The sequence below is a fragment of the Vigna umbellata genome, chromosome 5 (assembly GCF_029865625.1).
Source record: "Vigna umbellata cultivar VRB3 chromosome 5, Vumbellata_1.0, whole genome shotgun sequence".
Taxonomy (NCBI): domain Eukaryota; kingdom Viridiplantae; phylum Streptophyta; class Magnoliopsida; order Fabales; family Fabaceae; genus Vigna; species Vigna umbellata.
Window position 1 is genome coordinate 68951303 of NC_142169.1, and position 25837 is coordinate 68977139.

At 28.1% G+C, this 25837-nt stretch overlaps 3 protein-coding genes across 7 annotated transcripts; all 3 read left to right on the forward strand.

The window, feature by feature from the left end:
• The first annotated feature begins 9835 nt into the window (after positions 1–9835).
• LOC124831622 (FBD, F-box and Leucine Rich Repeat domains containing protein) lies at positions 9836–12573 on the forward strand. 2 transcript variants are annotated; one of them, XM_088115427.1, is made up of 3 exons: positions 9836–11096; positions 11298–11462; positions 11792–12056. In XM_088115427.1, exons 1-3 carry the CDS (start codon positions 10179–10181, stop codon positions 11909–11911), a joined length of 1203 nt encoding a protein of 400 aa, XP_087971553.1. In that variant the 5' UTR covers positions 9836–10178; the 3' UTR covers positions 11912–12056. The 2 variants fall into 2 exon arrangements, with proteins under 2 accessions (XP_087971553.1, XP_047161630.1); XM_047305674.2 differs by having other exon boundaries at positions 9844–11096; positions 11788–12573.
• A 5334-nt stretch (positions 12574–17907) lies between these two features.
• Positions 17908–19389, forward strand: LOC124831619 (F-box protein At1g61340-like). Of its 2 annotated transcripts, none has more exons than XM_047305671.2 (4): positions 17908–18146; positions 18325–18554; positions 18668–18742; positions 18848–19389. In XM_047305671.2, exons 2-4 carry the CDS (start codon positions 18375–18377, stop codon positions 19046–19048), a joined length of 456 nt encoding a protein of 151 aa, XP_047161627.1. In that variant the 5' UTR covers positions 17908–18146; positions 18325–18374; the 3' UTR covers positions 19049–19389. The 2 variants fall into 2 exon arrangements, with proteins under 2 accessions (XP_047161627.1, XP_047161626.1); XM_047305670.2 differs by having other exon boundaries at positions 17909–18142.
• Positions 19390–22024: 2635 nt separating this feature from the next.
• On the forward strand, positions 22025–25422 carry LOC124831618 (uncharacterized). 3 transcript variants are annotated; one of them, XM_047305667.2, is made up of 9 exons: positions 22025–22206; positions 22518–23275; positions 23352–23540; positions 23619–23727; positions 23818–23876; positions 23982–24144; positions 24241–24317; positions 24420–24957; positions 25040–25422. In XM_047305667.2, exons 1-9 carry the CDS (start codon positions 22035–22037, stop codon positions 25147–25149), a joined length of 2175 nt encoding a protein of 724 aa, XP_047161623.2. In that variant the 5' UTR covers positions 22025–22034; the 3' UTR covers positions 25150–25422. The 3 variants fall into 3 exon arrangements, with proteins under 3 accessions (XP_047161623.2, XP_047161624.2, XP_047161625.2); XM_047305668.2 differs by having other exon boundaries at positions 24241–24308; XM_047305669.2 differs by having other exon boundaries at positions 22072–22206; positions 22565–23275.
• The last annotated feature ends 415 nt before the right edge of the window (positions 25423–25837 follow it).

Here is a 25837-nt window from a genome sequence, read left to right on the forward strand (position 1 = left end):
TAAATTGTTAATAAATTTTAAATAAAAAATAAATTTAAAAAAAAGTCATCGGTTGGTATCCGACGACTATGTTATCGAACTTCCAATTCCGACACTAAAAGATTGTTTTTTATTTATATTTTATTAATTATTTAATTTAATTTAAAAATTTAATATTATTTAATATATTTTATATTTAAATAACTATTAAAATATAATTTATATTATTATAGTAGTGATATTAGAAAAACTAAAATAATAATATAATAATTAAGAATCTAAAATTTTGAAATTCTATTTTATTTATTTAATATATTTATATATATTAAATCAGATTTTATATAATTATTTTTATTTTAATTAGTTTAATTTTAATTTTTGTAATATAATTATTATAATAATACAAATCATATTTTAATAATTATTAAAATATAAAAAATATTAAATAATATTATATTTTTAAATTAAATTAAATAGTTAGTAAATTATAAATAAAAGACAAAGTTTTAAAAACTTTATTAAAAGGTGCATAGTTAAAAAAGTATAGGATTAATTTAAAGAGAAAAAGTAAAAAGATATTTACTAAAGTTAAAAGAGTGATTCTTCCTGCACTTCACCAGTTTCACCCTGTATCTCCCTATTTTTTTATTATTTCAACTGTGTCCCTGTCAGAACCACTATTTTTTATTGTTCCAACTGTGTCCCTGTTAGAATCACTATTTTTTTATTATTCCAACTGTGTCCCTGTTAGAACCACAAAGAAGCGTCCAGTTTGGTTGTTTTTTTCTTAAACTTTATATGATAGAAAAATTGTATGTGATGATATTCGTTTGTATGTGTTATTTGTATATATTGTTTGTATATAGTATTTGTATGAGTTGTTTGTATGTACTAAGATTGTATGTGCGCATTTTTTGGCTAGAACGAAGATAGATGCCTTAATCGCACTGATTAGAACTCTCCGTACTTGAAAGCGCAATTGAGAGCTCATGCAACTGCCGCACTTGGAAGTACGGTTTTACTATTGTCGCATCTTGACTTACGGTGTAAGCATTACTTTTCCTTCTTTTTATTTTATTTGCTTTATTATATTTAGTTACTTTTTGAATTTGATTTGTAAAAAGCATTGTTTTTCCTTCTTTTTATTTTATTTGCTTTTTTCTATTTAGTTACTTTTTGAATTTATTTGTTTTTGTGACATCCCAAATATATAATAAGAGTAATCATGTAATATAGGCCTCAACATCCAAATAAAGAGAACAGTTAGAGTATGACTTGCAATTAAGTACGGAATTACAGTCATCCAAATAAAGAAGACAAAATTTTAAACTTAAACAGTTTAGAGTATTCAACACTTCAAGCGTTCAAATAGGAAATTCCTAAGTAGACTGCACTGCAACATCAGTGTCCTCTAGTTCTTGCTCCACAGGTATCTCCTCAACAATTTCGGCTCTCATCCAAGTGGATGATCATCGCAAAAGAAAACATACAAAAGCAACACACAATAAAGAAGCAAGGGTGAGCTAGATAAACAAGCAATAATCATATAGTTCAATCAATAATTATCACCGCGCTTAGCTACATATAAAGAACAATCCAGGCATACCACTTTAGACCATGACTCAAACACTCACGCGACTCATCCGGATTGGTATAACTATCGAACTATTGGTCGTCTTTGCACTTGCATAGTTCAGCTGGCCCTCCCCAACACTATGCAAGGTTAATCCCTCAATCTGTCTATGTCTAAACTCTAAGACTATAGACGATGACCTCCCTCTACTCTCACCACTCACATTGTTCTTCTCTATTTGAGCATGAACAGTGTTTTGAGTGTAGGGATAGACATACCAGTTCAAAGCTCCATACAGTTATACAGAACAACATTAACACCCCGCACATCACTTTCAATCATCTCACCCTGAGATGTCCAGTTCACACTCAATTTCATCATTACAATTTGCAGTCATATTATTTCAAGCCACACAATTCAAATATATGGACATACATGACACTCTGTCAATCAAACAACATAACACTAAACCGAAAATCATCTCAAATAGACAATACTGTCATGTTATCTAGATCACACCACAAAACTCTACAATTTCTTGTAAAATAATACATCCCCACAAATAAAATTAATTTAATTAAGTACATAATATTATCATAAAATCTAAACCACCATTTAATTAACACTAAATAAATAAGTTTTCCAACATTAAAACTATTTACTTTATTTATTTTATACTTTTATAGTTTATTCAGTTTCTATACAGATTTTCCAAAACAAACTTCTTATTATATTATCTTAATTTCCCTTAACTTTCTATAATATAATATTTAATTATATTTCAGAAGATTTATATATAAAAACAAATATTGCACTTCTCTAAAGTCCTTATATTAAATATATTATACGTCATCTATTTAAAATATCACAACATCACTGTAACTCCATAACTAATATCATAAAATAATATTATAAGAATACCAATCAAATAACAATTATGATAACTTTATATAATATATTATTATATAGCATACAAAATCACAAAACTGAACTAAAACCATAGGAATTCCTACCGCATACGTAACACTCCAACCTTTTCCATATTTAATTTTATTTCTAATTTCACTTAATCACACATGGTCCCTCCCTTCTCTTTTAACAACTTACATTTTTCCTTCACTTCTACTTTGTGTAAACCTTAAAGGCCCCACACCACTTTCACTCATTAAGAACCTGGACGGCGCCCCAACCCAAAAAATCCTTTTCACCAATTTATTTCATGCACTTGATTATGTTAAGCATGCGAAACCATTTGGTTTCTCTCACCTCTGCACACAACACATTACATTACATAAAACATCAAACCCATTTTCCAGTGATCCAAGTTTTTCTTCCGTCACCAGAGTTTGACCACGTTCACGTACTTTCCCAACTCTACTCTTCATGTACCCCAACCTATAAGATCCATGGATTCTCTAAAGATTTTATGATCCCGTAAACGTCACAAAAACCAGATTCATGGCCATAAACACCCTAGAGCACATACGTAACCAATATTTTTCGAAGAGAATTCAAACCATTAATATTCTGAACAAGACAACAACCATTATCATAAGTGCTTAACATCCTTATCATATAGCTTACGAAACATTCTTCCTATAATCCAATGAAAACTAAACGAGACAAAAAAAAACCTAACCGAACTCTACAAGTAACAAAGATGTATTCATCACAACACACATGAAATCAATCGGAAATACATTAAACCATCCAACCAAACAAGCAGAGTTATCTCCCCTTACCTGGAAGTTGAGCAGTACAGCTTGCTAGAATACTTTAAACAGGACCCCACACAGCGGAGAACCAAACAGGACCTACAGATCACCGCATTGGTGACAATCAACAACTCTTAGAGCTAGAATAGGGCAAGGAATGAAAAGAAGAATACACAAGGCACATGCAAGGGCAAAATCGCATGCCCTATTTTCAAGAACAGTGGAGGAAAATGGCAAAACCACTTACCCGCTATAGAACGCGAAACCGATCGGTTTAAGTCGAAGCTCTCGACTCCGGGAACGCAGAATCACCACCTAAATGACAATGCACCGGTCAAATTTCAAGATTTGGTAGAGAAGGCAGAGAAAGTTAGGGCAAGGAGTCTGAGAGAGAGAAAAAAAAAAGAGCTCAGGAGAAATGAAAATTCTGAGAAACCCTTCCTAAGGTTAGGTTGGCCTTAGTCTGATGGGCCTGGCTACCCCACATAGGGTCCAATGGCCTTATAATTTTTCCCAGGCCCTCACAGTTTTTATATTTTTTTATTAGTTTATTTGAATATTAAATATTTTGCAGGTAATATTTTGTAATTTATATTTTATTTTTATATTTAATATTTATTTAAATTTTATTTTTAATGTAATTAATTTTTCTTTATTCCGAAATTTAAATTTGTTTGTTAATTTTTTAATCTATAATTATTTATTGATATTTTATTTTTCAATATGAATTATTATTTAATTATTTGTTGTATATTTCTTTTAGTTTTTGATTCGTTTATTAATTTAAATTTAATTTGTTGTGCTTTTGTGGTTTTATAGAACTTTTTTTATTGATTTGTTAACATTTTTTAAATTTTAATTTTTATTATATTTGATATTTATTTAAATATTTTTTATAATGTAATTAATTTAAAATTTATATTTGTTTGTTAATTTTTAATGTTTTTGAAATTATTTATTTATTTAAATAATATTTATTATGCATAAATTTTTAATTTTTGATTTATTATTTTGTTTCTTAATTTATTTTTAATTTTTAATGTTGTTGTTATAATTTGTAGTTATTTAAGTATTATTTATTAACTAATTATTATTAATATTTAACTGATTATTTTAAACATATTTATTGTAATAATATATATATATATATATATATATATATATATATATATATATATATATATATATATATATATATATATAGGGGTTTGCTAACGCACGTACGCCTGTTTTTCAGTTGGTACATTTTAGCAATGTGTACCGGGTTTTAGTAGACAAAAATATCCTTATATATCATGGATTCTAAGTTCTAAGGTTAACGGTATTTTAATAATTTTCATTCTCAAAACTAAAAAAGAAAAAGAAACCCCCAAACCCTTACTCACCTCTCTCATTCCTGTAAACCTTTTCTCTTTCATCTTTCTTACTCCAATCTTTTCTCTGTCATCCCTACTGTAGCCCCAATTGAAAAAATCAGAAACACCCTACTGTAGCCCCAATTGAAAAAAATCAGAAACCGTTAAACAATCTTACAAAAAAATGATTTTATAATGAGTTTTGATCTTATAATTTTTGTCTTATCTAATTTTATCCAATTTTCACAAGCATAAAGAAATTGGTAATTGACCTGGAAAAAATCAGGAATACTTGTTGTTAAACAATTTCTTACAAAAATTGACTTTATAATGAGTTTTTATTTTATAATTTTTGTCTTATCTGAAAGAATTGGTAATTGGCCTGGAGGGTTTTTTTAGAGATGATGATTCAACATATGCAGATGATGAAATTAGAGAAATTAGTAAAGATGGTGAAATTGAAGAGATGTTGAATGAGCCTTTGCTATGTCAATGACTCAACTCTTTAGAAAGACAAATTGTTTAAAGGCAAGTGTTTCTGATTTTTTCAATTGAGGCTACAGTAGGGATGACAGAGAAAAGGTTGGAGTGAGAGAGATGAAAGAGAAAGGATTGAGAGGAATGAGAGATGTGAGTAACGGTTTGGGGGGTTTCTTTTTTTTTTTTAAGTTTTGAGAATGAAAATTATTAAAATACCCTTAACCTTAAAACTTAGAATCCATGATATATAAGGGTATTTTTGTCTACTAAAATCCGGTACACATTGCTAAAATGTACCAACTGAAAAACAGGCGTACGCGCGTTAGCAAACCCCATATATATATATATATATATATGGAAATGAAAAACAACATAAAACTAAAACAGCATATAACTAAAACAACATAAAACTAAAATTAAAAAACAACAATTTGACATATTATTTTAATTAAAACATTTTATAAGAAGGAAGAAATGGAATAGTGGAGAAATGAGAACAACAAATAAAATTCAATGAAACAAGAAAAGAAAAAATGGAACAATGGAGAGATGAGATTGAGGACGCATGCACAAATACATGATTAAAAGTGGAGAAATGAGATGAGGTTCATGCAGAGTTATAGTATAATAATACAAAATTAAGGGTTGTTGATTGAAAACTCATTAAACCATCGTTACATTTTTTCATATTTTATTAAACGAAGGGCATAACTATCAATTGAAAGGTGCAAGGTGAGACTGGTGAAGTGCATAAAGAAGCACTCAAGTTAAAAAAAAATTTGAAAAGTTGGAGGTGCACGATACGGTGTTGGAGGTGCAAGAAGAAACACCCAATTGATTTTTGCATCATAGTTTTTTACTTTTACGAGAAAGGAGTCCACTTTCGGTTTAGTTTTTAATTGTTAAAACCTTAAATTTAATAATAATAACAGTAACTCACAATAATTTTAATATAATTAACATTAATTATATTTTATTTTAAATTATTTTTAAAACTAATGATAAAAATATAATATTTTATTTTTCTATTATTTTTTAAAATGTATCCTAAAAAATGTATTGTATTAATTACCTATTAGTTTTTTTTTAATTATACTACTTTAAATAATTTTTACCAAAAAATATATTAATCATAAATAAAATTTTATATTAGCGTTATCATTTATTAATAAATATCATTTAATATTGTTTTTACTTGGACATTTTTCATAATCTTAAATTTCTATCAATTAAAACATTATTTTAATTTATCACATCTGTCAAATTCTACACTAACTTTTATAAATTTTATTTTCAGATTCATTCTCACTTGTTATCAATTTTTTTTGAAAAAACAACAACACTCAATTTACCTTCAAATTCATCTATCCTCTTACCCTTAAATTCATCCCTCAAAGTGAACACTCCTAGAAAAATTTATTCTATTTAAACATGTTTCATTTTTATTTATACTATTTATTATAAACTTTTGTCCCAGTTGAACTTAGACAATACCCATTTGTTTCTTGTCCAATTCATTAACTTCATATTTTGGATGATTATAATAACTCTGTCGAATTAAATGATTATTAATGAAGATCTGATACGTCAGACCATCTTCTGAGGTCATGTTAATTGTCATCTATATAAATTGATATTTATTTTTAATTCTTATTTATCATTTTAATTATAATATTTTGAATTGCAATTGACATAATTATATGTTGAAAAATTATTCTTTTAACTATTATTTCCATAAATATATTTTAAAAAATAGAATAAAGGTTAGATAATATTTTATTAAAATATTAATGTGATATTAACATTTTTAATATATTATTATATAATATATAGGTAAATCAATATATATGATGATATACATCTATTCCTAATTATTATTTTAAATAATGTGTTTTCATTTATATACTAAAATCTGATATGTTTAATTATTATATTTAAAATAAACAAATAAAAAATTGGATATCTTGAATTCGAATATTAATGCTACATTTAATATTACTAGCTTTCATGTAAATATTTAATATATAAATTTAATATAGCTTTATATAAGTAACTATGACATAATTAATGTTCTTTAATAAATTTAATATATATGTATATAAACACGCATTCGACACATTCTTGTTACGATAATGATATTTGACAACGTTTTTTTGACAACATTTTAACACTGTCTACATGTCACTCTGTGATTGGTTTATATTGGTGTTTATGATTATTATTATTGATTATAAAATAATTTTGAACCAATCACATAATGACACGTAGACAGTGTTAAAATATTGTCAAAAAATATTGTCAAAGTATCATTGTCCTTCTTTAGTTAAAGTAAAATTGTATGAAAATTATGTACACCAAAAAAAGTAATATAATCCTTAAAGGTTCAGTCAAAATTATCCTTTTTTTTTTTAACAGAACAACAATGTGATAAATTTGGTATATTTATCGACAATTTTAATTCTCACTATGGATTATATTTGTATTATGAAGAAATTAAAACAGTCCTATATGATTTTAATATTAATTAGATAGAAAATTGTCGAGCTCAGTTTTTTCTACAGAGTTTTTTTAAATATCTTCTATTGTATTTTTAGAATACAACACTTTTGATATATTAAAAAAAGTTTAATATATTTAAAACATTAAAATCAATATACATAAATATATTTTGAAAGCATATTTGTCTAAAAGACAGTTATGTTTATATTTAAAGTATATGATTATATATATATATATATATATATATATATATTAATACACGACTTTGATGAAAAATGCATGAATACTAAAATTATTATAAATAAAAAATAATAAGTAGATAATTCAGTACCTCTCTTTATCTTTCTTTGTATTGTGAGTCTCTTTTAAAAGAAATTTAAATGCATTTTTTATACTTAATAATGATTCCAATAAATAATCCATCTATATTAAACAAAAAATAAGAATAAAGATTACAGTTCTTTGATAATGGTTTACAAGTGACTTTTATCGCCTGTGGTGGGTAAAATTTTAAATTTCCAATATCAAATTTATTTAATTTTTCTTTTAATAGCATATTGACTAATATATTTAACGTTTACTAAATGAATGTATTTGGCCTAATAACTTAAAAATTAAAATTAAAATTAAAGAACAGTTTTCTCAAATTATTAAAATTTTCAAACCAAACCTAAAACAATTCCAAACAAACGGAAAGTTTTATAAGTACCAATAATTCATATATCAAAAATACAAAAGACTCTTATATAGAAGACTTAAAAATAAAATGAATGGAATTGAATCGAACCAAATCTAACCGAAACGAGTCCAATCTAACAGAACTAAGCTGAACTGAACCGAACCAGTCAAATAGAACCGAACCGAACCAAACTGAATTAAATTGAATTAGATCAAACCAAATCGAGTCAAACCGAGTCAAGTCGAGCCAAATCAAGTCAAATTGAACCGATTTAAACCAAATCGAATTGAAAGCAAATCGAATACAACCAAACAATTAAAATTGTTCTAATCGCATAATCTTTCCTTGTATATGATATATTATTAGATTCTCAAATCTTTTCATAATATATGATATATGATTGGGGTCTCAAAATTTATCACGTGTTATTGATTTTGACTTTTAAACTATATCACTGTATTGAAATAAAATTAATAATTAAATTAACTTACATATAGAAATGAAATTACATAAAAAAGAATTTAAGAAACAAAGTTACGATTTTTTTACAAGATTAAACTTATATCTAAAAGAACTTATAATGTATTGGATAAAACTTTCATTTAGTTTTAGATGTTTCTACAGTAAATAGAAAAAGGTTTTCTATCACATTTTTATGCGTAAATTGTTACTCATAGTTGTATGCGAATTTCATTATTCTCTCTGTCTTTTTATTTTCTATTTTTTGTAAATCTCAATTCTTAATTAAATATTAAAAATTGAATTTTAAAAAATAATATTAGTTGCATGTCCTTGAATTGTTTGTAGTTGTAGATAAACAAAAGAGAAAGAAAATATAATTTCATGGTTGTGTTAAATGTCGGTTTGATTTTTAAAAACTCTTTTTAGCTGTTTTTATTTTTTTAAATTCATTTTTCAAATAAAACTCATTCACACCTACCTCATTAGCAAGGTTTTTTTTCTAAAAAAAACAAAAAAAAAACTCGTTTCATCAAGAGTTTCTAGAAACAGATAATGTTATTATAATTTTTGTAACGTTTTTTTTTTCTCAACAAAATTGACCATTGAAAAATATTGTTAGAAATGAAAATGATTATAAATTTGAATTTAACGACAAATATATTTTTTATAAGAAAAAAATTATACATGTATGTAAGTAAATGATAACAGTAGGTCAAACTCCAGGTGGTATGTGAATTGCACCTCTCACATGGAAGTACGTTACTACTCAAAACTTTAAAACAGATTATTTGCAATACAATGAAGATGTGTAACTTATATGATTAAAAAAACAAATGATAAGAAAAAACGTAAACAGTGTTTTTATATATATATTTATTATTTCTGAAAAGTTTTAATAGCATTAGTTTGCAACTGCCAAATTAATAAAATTAAAGTATTATTGAAATTAATTATTCTGTTTATTTGAAATTGAAAAAAATGTATGTAATAATGATGTATTGATGTGGATTTGTTTTTGGTGAAGAAGTAATACTTGGTAAAAATTTAAAGCCTCAAAACCAGGCATCGTTTAGAGAACATGCAAGAAATGATAACAAGCGAAACGACATGGCCGCTACGTGGAGCATCTGTCGTTTCATGCTGGACCTGGGATTTCCAGATGCCATGTCACTGTTAGAGTGAATGCATCTTTTGTCCAAACCTTTGATTGAAAGCAGCATAGTGAGAAAAAACAGCACAGTTTGGTGTTTGCAGCAGCGATAACGTTTATGGTAACATCATTAATTTCATGCGAGTTGTTCATCTATAAAAAAATCTCCAATGTCCCAAAACTTTTTCATCAGGTTCTGGGTTGATCATTGTTTGAAACCTGAGAACCATTCACTCTTATTTTCTCTTCCAAAATTTCTTACACACTTTCAATTCATCATTTTACAATGGCTAAAATCCGAACACACTGCGGATCTAAGAGACTCAGAATCGTCTCACAACCTCAGACGCTGTCTCCTAGTATTTTCCAACATCTTCCATTTGAAATTGTGGAGGAAATTGTGTCGTTTTTACCCATAAAAGAGGCAAAACAGCTATGCATTCTCTCATCGAAATTTCGGAGTCCCACCCATATCAGTCGGAAATTCTTGTTCGGAAGAGATTTAACGAAGCGGTGCAGCCGAGAGTTCCTCGTTGAGTTGGTGGATCACCTCTTTGTGACTCACAGGGGTCCTTGCATTGATTCTTTTCAAATCTACATTAACCCTGTTGGGGTTGAAAACTTTCTCCACAAGTGGCTCGAGATTTGCCGTGAGAAGAGAATTCAGGAACTGGAGTTAGTTTTTTACGAACCTGGGTACACTCTCACCGCAGATTTTCTCAGCCAGCTCTACAAATTGAGCTCCTTGAAACTGGTCCATTGCAAGTTGGAGTTACCATTAAACCTCTTGAGTATGGCCAATCTGAGAATTCTGATTCTGCGATTTGTCCCTCTCACAGATGAAGGGATACACGCTTTAATATCTAATTGTAGGCAGCTTGAGACTGTTGATCTGCTTTACTGTACTGGACTTTTGTGTGTGGAAATATATGCCAGGGAGCATAGATTTTTCAAAAAGTTGAGAGTTGCTGGCTGTAAGAATTTGGAAGTGTTTGTGGTTGATTCCCCAATTATTGAGTGTGTGCACTATTGTGGGCATGTCCCAACAAGAATCCGGTTTATTCAGGCAACACAACTGAATGAGGTTTACCTCAATTTTATGCCTGCTGGGAGCAGAGGGTATTTGCAGGCTTCTGTGCTAGAAAAGCTTGTCAGTGACATCCCTAATGTCAAGATTCTATCAGCTTCTGCTCTAGTTCCTGAGGTATATACATGCTATGTGTTTCTAGTTAGATCTTTGTCATTTTTGGGGACAAAACTCGTACGGTTTCTTAGATGATGCTTGTAATATGCTCTGACTAAAATCAAAATTTTACTTCTGTAGTATAGTGAGTTAAAGAACTGCATATAGAATTTGTCTTTTTGATAGATTGACGGTGACAATTTTATTTTAATCGGAATTCAGGCTTTGACTGCTAAGTTTCGTCGTGGAGTTTTTGGAGAGGCGTGCTACAGTTTCTTGAATCTGATGGAGCTTCATTTGATCATGGAGGGGGGACTCTTTTGCAATCCATATGATATTCTCTCGTTTATGAAGCATTGCCCTCTCGTGGAGAAGCTTTTTATTGATGTGAGTATAACACTAATTAATCTTCAAACAATAATTAACAGCAGATACTAATTGCCTTTTTGATAAGATTTTATAATCTAGATGGTTTGGAATAATAGATTATACTTTTCTCAAACTGGTGTATTCATTCTGCCTTCCTTTTTCATCAGAAAATTTTCAAATAAAATTGTGCATTCAACTCATTCTTAGTATAGATTCAATAACTAAAAGGTGTATACATATGGATGAGAAGTACATTTATGGATTTTATACAATTCTTTGAGTATATTAATTGATTACTTTCAATTACAAATTTTCTTTCTAAAGGCTTTAAACTATATTACAGATAGATGATTACACTTTTGACTGCGGTCCATACTGGGAACTGCATCAAAAGTCTAAGATGGAAAATTTTGATCTCTACTTTGTTCGGCTCAATTTTATTAAGCTTAGAGGTTTTAAGTTCATAGCAGCTGAACTTCAACTTGTGAAGATCCTTCTGAAAAAGGCAACCCATTTGGATGCTTTGGTTCTCATCTCACAGAAGAATTGTCTTGCTAATGTATGGACACCGTATGGACGTCGATATGATAAACTTCTTAACTCGTGGAAAGCATCGCCAGAAGCAAAAATAGTTACATTTGAGCATCTGGATGACCGTACTCGCCCAAGTGCATCTCGTTCAAGAGAGGCGTTACTTTCAATGGACTAGAATTTTGGTATGAGAATAAATCTTTTAGTTTATCAATTAGAGCGATAACATTGGAGTAAGTTCCAACTTTTCAAAGGTATTGGGCAAAGGAGTCATCACAAAAATTCAGGGTAGTTTCATGATTAGTTTATACTGGTGTAAAATTTAGTTATCCTTGCATCCTTGTCTTGTGCTGTGATGGTAAAGTGATAACATTGTGCAATGTGATGCTAAAAACCATGAAGAAACATAAGTGTTTGTTTAGTAACGATCAAACATGTAGATAAAAGAACAATTATCTGCCTCTTCATTCATATTTACTTCAGTGTTAAACTTAATTGTGACAGACTCAAATAATTATAGGTCTCACTGTCTAGCTTGCTTTGTTTTTAAGGTATGGTTTTGTTTTGAACTATATTTTTATGTATGTCGTTGGTATCACTAATGCCTCTTTATATGCTATTAATATTAATTAACATTTTTAAAAAAAAATAACTTTCTTTAGTTTCTAAATAGATTTCACATGCTACTTCTTTTACCTCTTTATACCATATGACTTCTATTAATCATGAAAAGAAAGTGACTTATATATATATATATATATATATATATAAATAAATGATAGTAGTCATATAAAAATGTTTTTTTGAACACATAATTGACTTTTTTTTATCTCTTTTTTCTGATCATATTGTATTTCTTATAAACTTAACACCTTTCTTTACCATTTTTTCACTGACTAAATGTTGATAGGCGTCTTAGATATTAATCAAATATTTTACTTAATAACTGATATATTACAAGTTTTAAAAACTCCTTTGAAATCCATTATAAATAATACTGTGAATATAGAAAGGAGCTTAGATGTGATATTCACAAGGTTATCAAATTCAAGAGTTTATTTAAATTCGTGCACATAAACTCGTAAGAGTTTACTTCAGATGAAAAAGATTATATAAATAATATCTTAATTTAAAGTTTACAAAATTATATAACTTTAAATAAATAAACTATAGTTATATTGTTCATAAAAATAAATATTATAAAACATAAATACATGAATTATTGTCATTAATTTTGATGCATTTTATTAAATATATAACTTTCAAGCTTGCAGAATCGCTTCAAATTGACGATTTTACATGATCCTACCAGTTTCACATTCGATTATATCGAGTTTAAGCAGAAAATGAGTTTACTTCCGAGTTAACTTGGAAGCCATCGAGTTTACGCAGAAAATGAGTTTACTTCTGAGTTAACTCGGAAGCCATGTCTCGAAACGAAATCTCGTAAGAGTTTACGAGTTAACTCAAGAGAGTTTGATAACTATGTTTATAATATTTATGTTTAATTAGATCTTGAAAGTCATTCCATACATACACAATTTTAAATGAGAATTAGATTGAATTTTGTAAGTGATCTTATTAAATTTCACATCGTTATATATATATATATATATATATATATATATATATATTCAAGGAATACATTTATAGTTGTGTCCATACTTTTATTTCTTGTACGTTTGTTTAAGTTTTATGTAATTTTTTAATTTTCACACTAATATAAAAGCAAAATTTTTTATTACTTTTATTTGTGAGAAATGTAAATTTACATATTTTAAAATTTTTAACATAATATAACATACGTAAGTTAAAAGCAACTTACGTAATATTGACTTTTGAGTTCTTTTTTTCTCAAATCTATACTAAATTTGTGTGTTACTCCATTAAAATACGTTAATGTTTTAACTGATAATAATATACATTTCCAAAATAAAAATAAAAATATATTGACTAGAAAAAATAATCTAACTTAAAACAAAATACCAATCAAAACCATTTATATGTAGTTTGTCTACTTTTATCTTATTTAGATCATGCTAACTACACAACTACAACTATCACCTAACATAAAATAATTCATAATAAAAATTAAGACACAAATATTTAAATATAGTTCAAATACACTAAAAAAATACTATCTAGTAGAAATTATTTTACAAAATTATAAAAAATTTTGTTAGACTGTCTAAGGACAATAATAATAATTTTGTTAGACTGTCTAAGGACAATAATAATAAAAGTTTTAATTATTTTATAAAAAGTGTTACAACCTCCTCAAGTTATAATAATTTTTTCCATTTTCTTTTATATTTTTTACATATCTTTTCTCGTAAAATTTTATAAAAGAGGTTAAAATCTTTTCCAAAAAAAAAATGTAATATAAATTAGATATTAGGATGGCGAAAAACTTTTTTAAATTGATTGTGGTGACTTTCACCCTAAAGGTTTCAAAAACTATTACAAATTAATTTGTGGAGAGTGAAACCTCTACAAATTTGAAAAAAAAAATCTCATATGAATACATTGATAACAAATGTTAAAATAGAATAATTTTAATTATAAATTACTGAATTAAATAATTTTTAAAAAAGTTGATATAAATAGGTTATTGTAATATGGTCTCTACATCTATAAGCCCAAACACAATCAAGACTCTAGTTCAAAACACAAAAAATACAAAAACATGGAAATTTTTATTATAATGAAATGACTATTTTTTTTATTGTAAGTTGATTATGTAAATCAAGGTAAAAAAAATTAGCAAAATGATTGCAGAGAGTAGATTGATGTAGAAAATAATTTAGTATCACTAACTCTTGAGATTATTATTACTACTAATGAACATAATAGTTATGGCATTAATATTGTGGTTCACATCATAATGCAATACTTAGAATTGATATAAATTATATGTAATCTCTGTTACTGTTACTTTGTTATTATTATTATTATTAGTAGCAGCAGCAGTTGTACTTCTCATCATCAGCCTTACAACTTCTTATCACTTTTATTATTACACCGACTATTGATGATAACATAATTATGCAATATTTCTTATAATAATATAATTTTAATAATATTTTAAATTTTATTTTATTTATTTACGTGTTTTTATTATAATATATATATATATATATATATATATATATATATATATATATATATGTATATGTGTGTGTGTGTGTGGTTTTTATTATTGTGATTACTATGAGTTTCATGTTAATAATATATAATGTTTTTAGGTTAGGTTTTAGCAGAGAGAAAGTTACAATATTTTTTTTTATATTTTGCAAATGACAAAAAAACTAAATGATATAAAATAATTTGTACTCATGTTACTGTATTTTTACAACTAAAAATATATACATTTATATCTATACACTGATTCCCCTTAAAAAATGAATTTTGAATAAAAATAATTTGATTCATAATATTAATTATATATAAGATGAATATACTGACAACAGATTTTATAATACGTACAAGGTTACCTTTCTCACAATTTTTAAAATTTTAATTATGTATATTAGTGAAAATAATTAGTTTAGAAAACTAACAGCATTACATTTTGGGTGTTTTATTTTATAAAAAATTATAAATAAGTGTCAGGATAGGTAAAACTGTCACAATTCCTTTTTCCGTCCTTTTTTTAACTATCAACTCCTATAACTTTATTACCATTTACAATAGATGGAATAATTATCATGTCTAATTTAAGAGTACGAATTTGAAGTTATTGCTTTTAAATGTAAACATAATAACATATTACTTGTTTTATATGCAATTATATCATACTTAACATTTATTTTTACAATTTAAAAGAAAAAAATTAATATTTTTTAAAATTCCTTTTATGTTGAGAATAGTTTTTTTCCTAGTCAAATCCTAGGTTTGGTATTTTTAAATATTTTCCTTTTATACTAAACTTCCCATTTTGTATAAGGTAATACTCAATTTTTAATATTATTTTATACCTATAAAAGACATAAAAATGTTTTAAATTTTCTTTTTCTTTTGAGATATTTTTTCTTTTAATATATTTTTTCAAACATATTTCTTCCAAATAAATTTGATCCTTTGTAAAATTTGTCTATTTTAAAAAAAAAATAAAAATTAGTATACTTTATTTATTTTTTTTAATTTTATAAATATATATTATTTTCATTTTTAAATTAATATACTTTAATAATTTATATTTAATATTATATTATATAAATTTATTTTTTAATAAATAAAAAATATTTAATAAAATACGTAAATATACAATTTCTTAACCGAAATATATCTATTAATATATTTTTGTTTTGTAGCTGTTATTTTATTGTAAGCTAATTTATGCTTTATTAATATATTTTATTTTATTATTTTATTTTTAAAATTTTGTAAAGATATTTCTAATTTATTTGTATAATAATTTTGTAACTACTATTTTAATGTACATAATTTTTTTATCAATTTTAGTCTTATCAATATATTTTATTTTATTATTTTATTTTTTAAGTTTGTCTCTTTAAACTCAATTGGTTATTTCTAATAAAAATAATATAATAATATTTTATTTTATATCACAAAAAAAAATGCATATATTTTCACTAATAATAAAAAAAAATATATCTACGAATATGTGTATGTTTGCACCAGTATTTATAAAAGAAGTCATGGGTAACAAATATTATGAAACAAAATTTACTTTATGCAATTTTATTAATTTACTAAATATCAACCTAAAATTTGACTTAAAACATTGGAATTCATTTATATTTATTCTATTTGACATTAGACGAAGTATGTCCCCTAACTAATACATAAAGTAAAATTTGGTGAGTACAACCACTAAATTATATTTTTTGTATTTTTTACTCATAATTTATTAAAACTTAACAGTAATAAAAAGTTATGAATATTTCATTTTCAATATACATATTTTTTCTAATATAATTCAGTGTATTCTAAAAATGTATAACATATCAATTTTATCTATGTAAAAGTTATTTAATTATGTAATATATATATATATATATATATATATATATATATATATATATATATATATATATATATATATATATATATATGAGTTAAGTGCAATAATAAAATTTAATAAATAATTTTAAAAACAAAAACAATACATTTAAATTAAATATAATTTTAATATGTAATTTTCGAAGTAAAGTTATTAAAATTTATTTTTTATCTGTCACCCCTTAACTTCAAATAACTTTCTTTACTATATTACCAACAATATGGATCTGAGAACATTAAAGAAAAAATGTTTTTGTTTTTTTTATGCATAGGATCCTTAACCCATAAGATACACATGCTTCTTTCTACTCATCACCATTGCAGATTTGATGATACCTTCTACATGGAGAAACAGTAAAATTCTTCAAAGGTTTTTTATATCACCTTCTTCATACATGTCTTTGACTAATTCTGACTTTACCACTACCAGTGAAAATTTAAATAAATAAAAAAACATAATTTATTGTCTACACACAGTGGTAAAACATCAGGAAGCCGCCAGCCGCCAAAATGGGCCAACTTAGAACTGTCTCGTCAAATAAACCTCACATTCAAATTTCCAAACACAAGTACAAATTGGTTGCTGTTTTAGGAATTTTTCAATTGTTATTCTATGCCTTATTTTATTGTCTTCACATTAGATAATTCACCACTAATACCTTGGATTCCAACACGTGTCTATACACTATTGGCTAAAGACTTTTATCCTCTGTATGGCAGTCCACCACTAAGAACTGAATTCTGTAGGATGACACCGACATTACCACCGACTCTGACCGACCAATTTGCCACATCATCACCGGCCTATCCTGCATTGCCATCTGTTCTTTCTAACCGTTATTTATTTTTGTTTTATCATCTTTCTTTAACTGCCAATTAGATGATTGGAAGTGACTGCTGAAATTGCCTTAATTTTCTCCTTTCTATAATTTTTAGGTTTAATTAAAATTTCTGATTGATAACCTTTCTTTTTAAATGCTTAAAAAGCATTTCTAGGACTCATATAAATGTGCCTATCATTTTTGACTTGAAGTTCAACCAAATAACCAACTGTGCAGTTTTCTCGATTTGTGATTTTCAATTTCCTTTTGAAATCAGAAATAGAAACCCTAGTCAATCTAGCACTTTTCCCTCAAATCGCTGTAGGTTTGATTTCTATATCTGTTTTAAAATTTTTCTTTTCTCTTTTTAATGACAATTCCCATGAGACTCTTTCGGGGAAAAATTGATTGTTTCTCCTACAGTATTCACAGTCTAATAATGTTCCTCACGAGTTCGCGTTAATGGCTGATAAATAGGGAATTTTTGTTGTTGGGTATTGCAGATTGCAGCAGAAAAGAGACATCTTTTGTTGTTGAGTTTGTGCTCGGAGATATGGCAATTGGGCTTGCGGATTACAGTAATACTCTAACACTGGGAAGAAAGAGGGTCGTGGTTTCCAACGATGTGGAAGCTTCTCCTCAAGTTACCACTCCATTGAAGAAAATATGCAGCCGTGGAATCCTTTCCATCTCTGAGATGTCTCCTCTTGAAGCCCTTCCTCAGGATATTCTGGTAATTATAGAAATTTGAAGTTTTTATTTCTGGGTTTCTGCAAATTTGAAGCTTGGGTTTTGTTTTTTTATGAGTTTTCGTGACTAAAAGCGTGGAGGGTGTTTGAATTGCAGGTCCAGGTGTTGTGCAGCGTGGAGCATGAAGATCTGAAGCAGCTTTTTCATGTGTCGAAAACCATTAGAGAAGCAGTAAGTGTTATAGAAGTAGGAGGCTCTTAAGTCCATTATTGCTCAGTTTGATCATTGATTATTGATTATTCCAGTTTGTAACTGTTGGGTTTTCATCTATTGCAGACTCTGATAGCAAAGGACTTACATTTTGAGTATAGTACCCCAAAGAAGAAAACGTTTGCTTTTCTTCATCCTTCTGATTTGGATAATGCAGATGTGTTTAAGGAAATTGAAACTCCAAAAGCGCCATTGAGAAAATCAAAGTCAAGATGGAATGCAAATCTGGCTGACATCACAACGGCCTTGTTTAAAGAGGGATTTTGAATGGTGAATCAAGGGAAGACGAAAGAGATACTGATCATTAGAAGTGAGGATTGTGAATAGATAGATTACAGTGAATAGATTATACTTTGGTAGATGAGAAGTCTTCACATGCTGTTCTTCAAAACTTTCATTGAAGATACGCGTATGATCATCTTTCTGTACATCTATAGACAGACAAATAGAAACAAAAGGTTCAAATTGTTAGAATTTTGTAGGAGGGCAATCTGTGACCCTCATATTGTGATATATTTGATGACATATTACTGGTACTACCCACACTTTGTCCTGTATTAATAAAACGAGGAAAATTTGTTCTAATTTTCCCTTTTTACCTCTCTCTATATCTTGTTAATTAACATTTTGTTTTAATGTTGTTTCTCTTATAGATTCAGAAAATGTTTATATAATTCAGTGATCATTTCTCTAAATATGGAGATTGAGAAAGGAGATATTAATTGCTTTTGTTTTGTCAGTTACTATCATGAACAAATGAGGAAGCCACCAATTGTGGATACTTTTTTTCAAAATAAGGAATGAAAATCATAAGAAAAGTTGTGCTTCTTAGGATCCTGAGTACTTATTCATACTAAATTTAACTGTAATCTTTCACTTGGCTACGTGTAATCCTTTTGAACAGCAAATAGAAAAGAGAGACTCATTAATTTTAATGTAATTTTTCATTTTCCTGAATATCTGTCATGCTGTAGATGACAATTAAAAAAATTAAGATTTTAAGGATTTTGTCTAAAGGGTAATTTTTACCACCTTTCTATGCAGACTTTGTCACCTCTTTAATAAAATGAAGAAAGATTCAATTTTTTTTTATTGAATAGTCTTGATACTTCCTTTCTCTCTGTATACCTTTCTGTAGATTCGTTTTTCTTTAATGGAGTTTTTTTTTTAAGATTCACCAATTCATGTGAAATTAGTTTAGATAAAATACATAGAAATTAATAAATTGAAAAGAAAATTAAAAAGAAAGGTTGAAGAATGTAGTGTGTAACTAGTTATGGTAGACCATAACTTCTATTTCATGAGAATGTGTATTCACCTTTTCTTTTTATGAAAATAAATCTATCTAAACCTATGAGACTATAACGATTTTAAAATAAACATAATCAAGATTATTTTTTCATAACATATGAGATATATGTTTTCATCCTCGTATTTCCAAAAGTAGACAAAATATGTGAAACAAATGTCCGCAACATAATGAAACTATAAGAAAGATTTCACATAATAGATTTTGAATGAATGCTTATATGAAAGGGACAAAAACAATAATATATCAAATTACTGAAATAGATATTTAAAATAAATTACGTATTTAGATAACACATGTTTAGAAACATACTATATCTTCATCGCAAAATAAAAGTAGAAAAATAATTCATGTGTAATAGATATTCATAAAAAAATATATAATATGATAAAAAAAAGTAATATATTTATAAAATATATAATATGATAAAAAAAAGAGATAAAAAAAGAAATAAATGTGTAATAGATATTCATAAAACCAAAGATATATATATTATTGTTATGAGTGATGTCCTTTCTGAATCTTGAAACTTCTTCTACAATCATTCTTTCTCATGAGCTTTTGTCACTGTTATAACATCCAAGTTTAAGAAAAAATTTCAAATTTATATTTTGTTAATATAAAACATTTTGGGAAGACAATCTCATGGTCCAGACAGACCCTTCTCCCAATCATCTCCTAACATCCACTAATTCTCATCATCAATTACTTGCTTCTGTCATAGGAACAATGTAATCTATTGTGTTAATTAAATAAATGTTGTTGGACATTCACATTAATTAAATTTTATTAATCTAAGAGGGATGAGAAGGTGAAAGAATAAATTATTATGTACTCTTGCAATAAGCAATAAGCCTAATAATGGTATATGCATATTAATTTAGCAGCCATGAGAAGTAGTGTATTCATGGGAACTTCTCTCTAAATATTATATAAAATCTATAAATTTTAATTATGTGGGAAATGATAGTGCCATGAGATATGTCCAAATTCACTTCCACACTTTCATGTGTTTAAATAAGGTAAACAATCTTCTCACGTATTAATTTGTAATTTTTTGTTTTCTTTTTATTTTTGTACTATTAATATAATGTGTTAAGTAAGTGTTATTGTGTGTTTCCATCTTAATTTTAGTTATTCAATTATAATTTTTTCAAAATAGAACAATTTTATCTCTTTCTATAGAAATAAAATTTAACTTTTATATAAATATTATACTAAAATTTTTATTAAAATTCACATTTTTATTAAATATTTTTTTTAAACTAACTCTAACTATTATTAGAATATAATTATTATGTTTATGTTTAATTTTTATTACATGTAAAAAAATATAACTTCATTTTATATTATTTTTAAAATATTTTTTCAACCCATGACAACAAAATATCAAACATCATTAACTGCGGTGCCTATTTTTGCAAGAAAAAAATATGACTTTTAGGATATGAAAAAGAATACATTCTTTAACTTTGAAGATCCATGAAACATTATAAAATTCAAAGACTTTATTTGCTATTGAATAAGTAGTTAATGAGAAAGTCTATCCAAAAATAACAAGTATCACAAGTGTAAAAAAGTCATTAAATCAAAAAAATAGTTTATCTAATCTGAAATAAAAATTACTTCAGATAAATTTAACTAAAATACTTTTTTTTCAAACAAACTAAATTGAACTAAACTATTGTTTAAATTAATTTTTTATTTAATATAATGCATTTGATTAATAGTTAAATGAATTTCGATTAATTTTGTTCGCTCCTAATAATAATAAATCAAACAAAGCCACTTTCATTGAATAAAATTTTTGAGATGTGTAAGTATTTTCACATTTCTTACATTTAAATTCTAAAAAATTAGAAGTGATAAAGATTTAATATAAATATGTTTTGATTAGGAGAAATATAAAACCAAACACTATAAAGCCAAAATAAAAAGTGAGGCATGAAGCGGAGAAGTCCCGTGTTATCCTCGACAATGGCTTCCACAAAACGACGTTTTGCAGAGGAGGATAATATTCACTTGTTCTCGAAGAAAGTGAGGGAATCTGCACCTGAATCTGATGTATCTGCTTCTACTCTGCGTGTCATTCTCAATCCTGCCGACTGTGACTTAGGTATTAACTATCGTTTCCCTGTCAATCTTTATACTTGTATTTCATTATTTGATCATGAAAATCTAACTAGTTATCTAATAAATTTAATGTTAAAAGATATAAAATCGTTAGAATGATGAAGGTATTCGCTAGTTATTGGTTTCGTAAGGGATGTGATTCGAGGTTTTGTGAAATTAACATAAAGTATTTTCTAGAGTAGTTAGTTAATACACTTGCGAAATTGTCACAAAATTTATTGTTTTCTCTGTCTATCTCCTATATCTATTACCTTGTCCTGTGATGTCTCAGCTAATAGTTTTATTTATTGTTAGATTTCAATATTGATCACAATGGACTTGTTGGATATGGACTTCATCAGGATGGGTTTGCTTATTGTTGGTCTGGTGCCCGGGCTAACGTGGGAATAATCAGAGGTAAATATTGTTTTGGCTGTAAAGTTGTGTCTGAACAGCTGGTTCATATGAATGACACTGTCCCTGAGCAGCAACATATTTGTCGTATTGGGATTTCTAGAGGCGACGATACAGTTGGGAAACTTGGAGAGTCTAGACACAGCTTTGGATATGGTGGTACTGGCAAGTTTTCAAATTCTGGAAGATTTGTAAATTTTGGAGATAGGTTTGGTGCTGGGGATACAATAATTTGTTGTGTGGACTTTGAAAGCAAACCGCTGGCTTCTATAGGTTTCTCCAAGAATGGTAAATGGTTGGGTGTTGCGGCTCAATTTGATGTGGCTAACCTTGGAGTGATGGATTCTCCTCCAGGGAGTTTCCAGTGGAAATCAGCTTTTTTTCCGCATGTGTTGTTGAAAAATGTTGAAGTCCAAATGCAGTTCAGTGTTGGAGATGGACTTGTTCCTGAAGAAGGGTTTAAACCGTGGGCCTCAGCTGTGGAGGATGCAAACATAGTTATGGGACCTTCCTTTTCTGATCCAAAGGATTGTGAAATGATAATGATGGTGGGATTACCAGCTTCAGGCAAGACTACATGGGGAGAAAAATGGGTGAGAGATCATCCAGAAAAGCGTTATGTGTTACTTGGCACAAACTTAATTCTTGATCAGATGAAGGTTAGGACTTTACTTGACCCAATTTTGTGATTATTGTTTTTTCTTTTTCTTTTTTTCTGAATTCAATGTCATGCAGGTACCTGGACTATTGCGGAGAAACAACTATGGTGAAAGATTTGATCTTTTGATGGATAGGGCTACTGGAATATTCAATATACTGCTATCCAGGGCAGCTAATATACCTCGCAATTACATAATTGATCAGACAAATGTGTATAAGAGTGCACGTAAGCGTAAGCTTAAACCATTTGCTGATTATAAAAAGGTGGCTATTTATCTGATTGTTGAAGCTTGGAATATAAATATTCTATGCATTTTGTAATATGATTTTTTGTCATTCCAGATTGCTGTTGTTGTATTCCCAAAGCCAGAAGAACTCAAGATAAGGTCTGATAAAAGATTTACAGAAATGGGGAAAGAAGTACCACTTGATGCTCTGAATAAAATGATAGGTATTGTTATGTTTTGTTTTTCTTTTACCTGTTATCTGCTAGTTTTAAGTTCATCTTATGGCCTATTTAGTCTGTTTACGGTTGTGGCAGCTAATTATGTTCTACCTGAAAGCAAGGATATGCCTGATTCAGATGAAGTTTTTGATCAGGTATGTAGTAACCTGCTAGTCTACATCTTTTTGTTACTGTGGTTGTAATCGTGACTGTACTACAAGTCTACCTCACGCTACCTAAATCTTTATTTGTACCTTAAGGTTATTTTTGTGGAACTGAACCAAAGCGAGTCTCAGAAATATTTGGATCAGATGAAACAGAATCTAGCATGTGTATCTAACAATAACAGATCAACATTACCCGTTGGAGGTTGTAATGAGTCTTTTGCTGGATCCCCTTTACAAAATAAAAGAAGTTTGACAGGTTTTTATCTGCACGCAGTTATTTGTTTACTTGCAGCATCTGTGTGTGATTAAACACGTTTTGATGATATTCATGATGATACAAAATTTGGTTCAGGCAGTGGTCTTCATCAGTCAGGCTCTTATTCTACTATGACTCCAAACAGCCATGGGATTCCTAGTCAAGTTAGTCAGGTTTCGTTCTAGATATTTCTATCTTATTGCAACCTTATCCGTCTTGTTTATTCTATTTTTGTGACAACAATGCTGATGCCTGGGTGGAATAACTGTTCATAGGTTAATGCAAATGGTCATGTGACTGAACTTCAGAGGAGTATAAATTCATTTTCTGGAGTATATCCTGGAAGTCAAATTCCTCGTGTCGTCAGAGCACCTTCTCCTTGTGAACCTTATTCCAATAGGGAATCAAGTTGTTTCCCTAGAGATGTTACTGGTTATAATCAAACTTACAGTGCCATTTCGAGGGATGATATCCGGAATTTCAACAACTCTGTTGTGGGTGCCCCCTACAGGCCAGACATTGTAGGGAACAATATGGTTTTCCATGATGCTTTTCCTGGTGCCTACAGGAGTGGCATGAATGAGCCCTCTCCAACAGCAAGAGCAAGAGCAATGTCTTTTGATTATAGAACTCGTGGTGAACCTTATCCTGATGCCTACAGGAGTGGGCTGAATGAATCCTCTCCAATAGCCAGTGCAAGAGCAGTGTCATTCGATTATAGAACTCATGACGAACCTTATCCTACAGAGGCATACAGCCATTCCCTGAGAGGTTTCCGGCCTGACCTGCATACTCGCTCCCCAACCACATTCGGTACTTACTCTCTTCTTCCCTCTTTTCTTCTTGACCTATATTTTGATTAATACATTCTTTATTTGTTACTATTACTTTTCAGATTCACTTTCCCCGTACGGGACATCGACTCCAAGACCTCCATATGGAAGTTCATCCAACATCATGCCTCATTCAGGGAGATATGCCCCTCATCATCCAAGATACTTCTAACTGTTGTGTTTTGTGTGTATTCGTCTGACTCATGCGAGACTAGGTATATCAGTGTGTTTCGAAGGGGATCATAGCTCACTGACTACAAATATACATGTGGGTATTCATGTTGGATATTTAGTATTTATTTATTTATATATTTGCACTGAAAGTAATGAAGTGAGGTTCATTGTATAGGGAAAGAAATTAAAATATGTACTTTTTTATTATTAATCTTATGTTCATTCGTACATTAATTACCAAATGAAACCAGTGCAGAGGTTTGGTGTTTTAGTTTTCTTATATTAAAAGCAATTTAACTATACTAAAGTAAGAAATGTGTTTAGTGAGAGAGGATAAGAGTATCCACGAAGTTTGCTAGTGCATAAGATACTATCAAATTAAGGAAGAATATATTATCGTCTTCTAAATTTAGAGGTGAATCTCTTAGATCATCTTTCTTCTGCAAAATTATGTATTATTATGTATATTTGTTAGTATTCTGCATGTAATTGGATGTATATTCTTGTTAGTCAAGAAATGAAGATCTACAGAGCATTTAATGATATGCTGTAAATTCTTATTCTTTTTAATACTACGTTATTTCTCCCGTTGTGGTGAAAAGTTTCAATATGTTGAACGGTTATATGGAAGCACGTTCTGGTAAAGGACTGATACCAAATGGTACCGTCAAAAGGAACTTAAAGAA